At 30.7% G+C, this 3,477-nt stretch overlaps 1 protein-coding gene across 1 annotated transcript; it reads right to left on the bottom strand.

The window, feature by feature from the left end:
* Positions 1-2,607: 2,607 nt before the first annotated feature.
* On the bottom strand, positions 2,608-3,018 carry LOC148952376 (uncharacterized). The gene has a single exon (XM_089089196.1). The coding sequence runs from the start codon at positions 3,016-3,018 to the stop codon at positions 2,608-2,610; it is 411 nt and encodes a 136-aa protein (XP_088945322.1).
* Positions 3,019-3,477: the final 459 nt, after the last annotated feature.

Raw genomic sequence — 3,477 nt, 5'->3', positions numbered from 1 at the left:
CAATCAAATGAGCCCTTTTCGAACTTTCTGTGACAACTCCTTCGATACGAAGTGCCCGAGTATGGAGAAAAAAAAACCCAAAAAATAACACATTGTACCCACATCGTCCTTTACTAAAGCAGCGCTGGCGCGCTGCCTATGATATTATCATAAAACTCCATTCTTTTAAAGTCGTTTTAAACTTTTAGACTTTATACCACACACTGTTTGCTTAGTTCAGTTCAGCTTTGTCCGATTTATCATAAAATTAGATCAGTCCACTCACAAAACCCTCACAATCAAAACAACTAAAAAAGGGCAAAAACAGAATTAAGGAGAGATTTATTTTTACCTTTAGGAATAATCATGTCAAGGAAACACAAAATTTGAGCAAAAAAAGAAAAAAAGCTCTAAATGGTAATTTCTTTTATCTACAGTTGACTCAATTGACCTCATTAATTAAACTCCCATGGTCAAATTAACTTTAAAATATATTCATCTCTTCAGTGGGAGATGAAATCGGAATATATTGCACTAACTATAGGCAATATATAAATTTATATATATATATAAATATATATATATATATAAATATATATATATATATATATATATATATATATATATATATATATATATATATATATATATATATATATATATATATATATATATATATATATATATATATATATATATATATATATATATATATATATATATATATATATATATATATATATATATATATATTTTTTTTTATATATATATATATATATATATATATATATATATATATATATATATATATATATATATATATATATATATATATATATATATATATATATATATATATATATATATATATATATATATATATATATATATATATATATATATATATATATATATATATATATATATATATATATATATTTAATTCTAGTAATAAAAATTTGAAGTGATCTATCTTAAACTTTTTCCCAATAGAATAGTGATAGTTACTATTAGTGACTTCTAGAACACTTGAGCGTATCGTTTTCATTAAAAAAAGCTTGTCTTTGAATTTAGATACACACATAGGTCTTCAGCTTTTATCTTTCTCACAAAACCCTAGGTTCGTTTACCATAAATTGACATGGGTGACACTTTTCTTATGAAGCCCTAAATCGAAAAATACAATTAATTACGCTTTGAGAATGAAAACTGATCTCATCAAAAACTTTTTTCGAACCATAGCTCTGTGCAATTCGTTAAATTTAAACGAAGAAACTTTCAGAGATAAGTTTTGAAGAAACTCCTAACTTAGCTTGTGCATATGGAACAAGGTAAATTGAAAAGCAAAACTTTGCAGTCTAAGATGAGAAAAGTTTGTAGTTTATGCCATCAAATTTCAATAAAAAGTAAAGTAGACAAAAAAAATATACCCCTTAAACGAAATAATTAAATACAATCAGATTCGAGTTTATCATTATAAAATAAATGCACTTCACAAGTGTCCGTTCACCACTAAAAACTCGCTTGCAATATGTATTTTTTGTTGTTGATACGAGACTAACATACTAACTTACATTCGTACAAACTAACCCAGACACTGAAGCGTTAAAGCGCAAAGTCCTTCCAAGTATTAGCATTCCCCCCCCCCCCTAAACCCTTCTTAGATATATTTATACATGAGAATTGCGATCCATACAAAATTTCAATTCATCCAATAAAAAAGCAATTTTCTACGATTTTTCATGGTTGTTTCAAAATAACAAAGTTTTTAGGGCAGTTCCTTTGTTTTTGTCAGTGTTGTCATGTTGAACTATAAAAATAAAGAAATAAAACTTACTAGTTTAATTTGAAAATGCTTTCCGTTTGTAAAAATTAAACATCAACAGTTTGTTGATTTCCAAAGACCACCAGACCTTCAAAAGAAAGCTACAGCTTCTTAACAAGTTTGATGGCATATTTTCTAGCTTAATTTGGCTGATTTTTACCCACCTTTTTTTTAAATTTGGCTGCCGCTGCCACCGAGAACTACATATGGAGGTCTTTTCTGTTAAAAATTTTAATACCGATTTTCCTAATTTTCCATAGATATATATGGTTGTATAAATTTCCACTTAACTGATTTAAATAGTGAAATTTTAATTTCACTGCCCTTGGTACTTAAAAATTAATTGGTTAACATTAAAAGTAACATGATTTGATGATAAATTCAAAAGACTGAAAAAAATTTATAAACTGTATTTCAGGGACCTATTGATCTTACACGTATGAATTAAATAGTAAAACGCAAAGTTTTGTGCAATCTTTTATTGAATACGTCAAAGGTGAGTAGTCTCTTGCTCAAAATTGACCAAAAGTATTTTATTAATGAAAAGTTCACAAACTAAAATTAATGACAAAAGAAGGTTTTTAATCGAAATTGTTTACAGTAAATTTTATTGGCTTTTGGAAAGCTTCCTTAAGTTTGAAAGCAAGATGTTTAAAATGAATGTAAAAAAAAAAAAAATTTAAGGACAAGATGTCTCCCTTGGTGCTGTGAAGGTAGCTAATGAAACGAATGAATAAGTATACAAACTTCTTTAGTATTTCAAGTGATTGCGAGGAAGACTTCAGAGTAGAATACTTACTTACTTACTTAGTTCCTCCTGAGCCATTAGTGGCGCACAGGGCGTCGACAAAGCCTCTCCTCTCGTCATGAAGCAATGCTGCAGCGGCGACATCTTCCCATTCAGATATTAACGAGACCTCAGCCGTCCTCAGATCTCGATCAAAAGTTCGCCGCAAAGGGCTCTTTAGACGATCTCGTCTTCTGCCACCTTGTTCCCAGTCGTAAGATGTCTGAGGAAGGAGGTATTCTTTCATGCGGAGTATATGGCCTAAATATGACCACCTCTTCTTCCTCAGAACAGCAGTAATGAGAGACTGTCTCATTTTATTCCGGATTTCAAAGTTACTGATTCTCTGTTGCCAACTTAAGTTTAAAATTCTCCTCGGGCACATATTGTCAATTGTAAGAATTCTCTTTTCGAGCTGCTGATTCATTTTCCAGCACTCACTAGCGTAGAGGAGTATGGAGAGCACATTGCTACTGAAGAGACGTAGCTTCAGTCCCAAGGAATACGCTGCTTCTCCAAATGGGCTTAAGTTTATTGAAAGCTCCAGTTGACTGATCAATTCTGCGCTTGATCTCGGTCATTATTTCACCATCACATTCGATCCAGCTACCCAGGTATTTGAAGTCCTTCACCTGTTCTAGACTTGTATTCTTGTGATGCAGAACAAGCGGTGAGCTTGTGATGGACATGCTCTTTGATTTTTTAACGTTTATGCTTAGCCCGACATTTCTGCATTTTCTGTAATTGCGTCAAGTAGCTGCTGCAACCTCTGTTTAGAATCTTCTAGCAAGACTACGTCATCCGTGAAATCTAAATCACAGAGTTGCTTGCTGCTTACTTTTACCCCATATCCAGAGTTTCGTCTTAATATGTAATCCTTTATAAT

Source organism: Artemia sp. Qi Xiang Cuo, chromosome 5 (assembly GCF_049724085.1).
Source record: "Artemia sp. Qi Xiang Cuo chromosome 5, ASM4972408v1, whole genome shotgun sequence".
NCBI classification, from domain to species: domain Eukaryota; kingdom Metazoa; phylum Arthropoda; class Branchiopoda; order Anostraca; family Artemiidae; genus Artemia; species Artemia sp. Qi Xiang Cuo.
This window is presented reverse-complemented; position numbering and strand designations above follow the sequence as displayed.

Excerpts from the sequence above, each read along its gene's own strand:
- LOC148952376 (XM_089089196.1), bottom strand. The coding sequence starts at position 3,018 with ATGAATCAGCAGCTCGAAAAGAGAATTCTTACAATTGACAATATGTGC.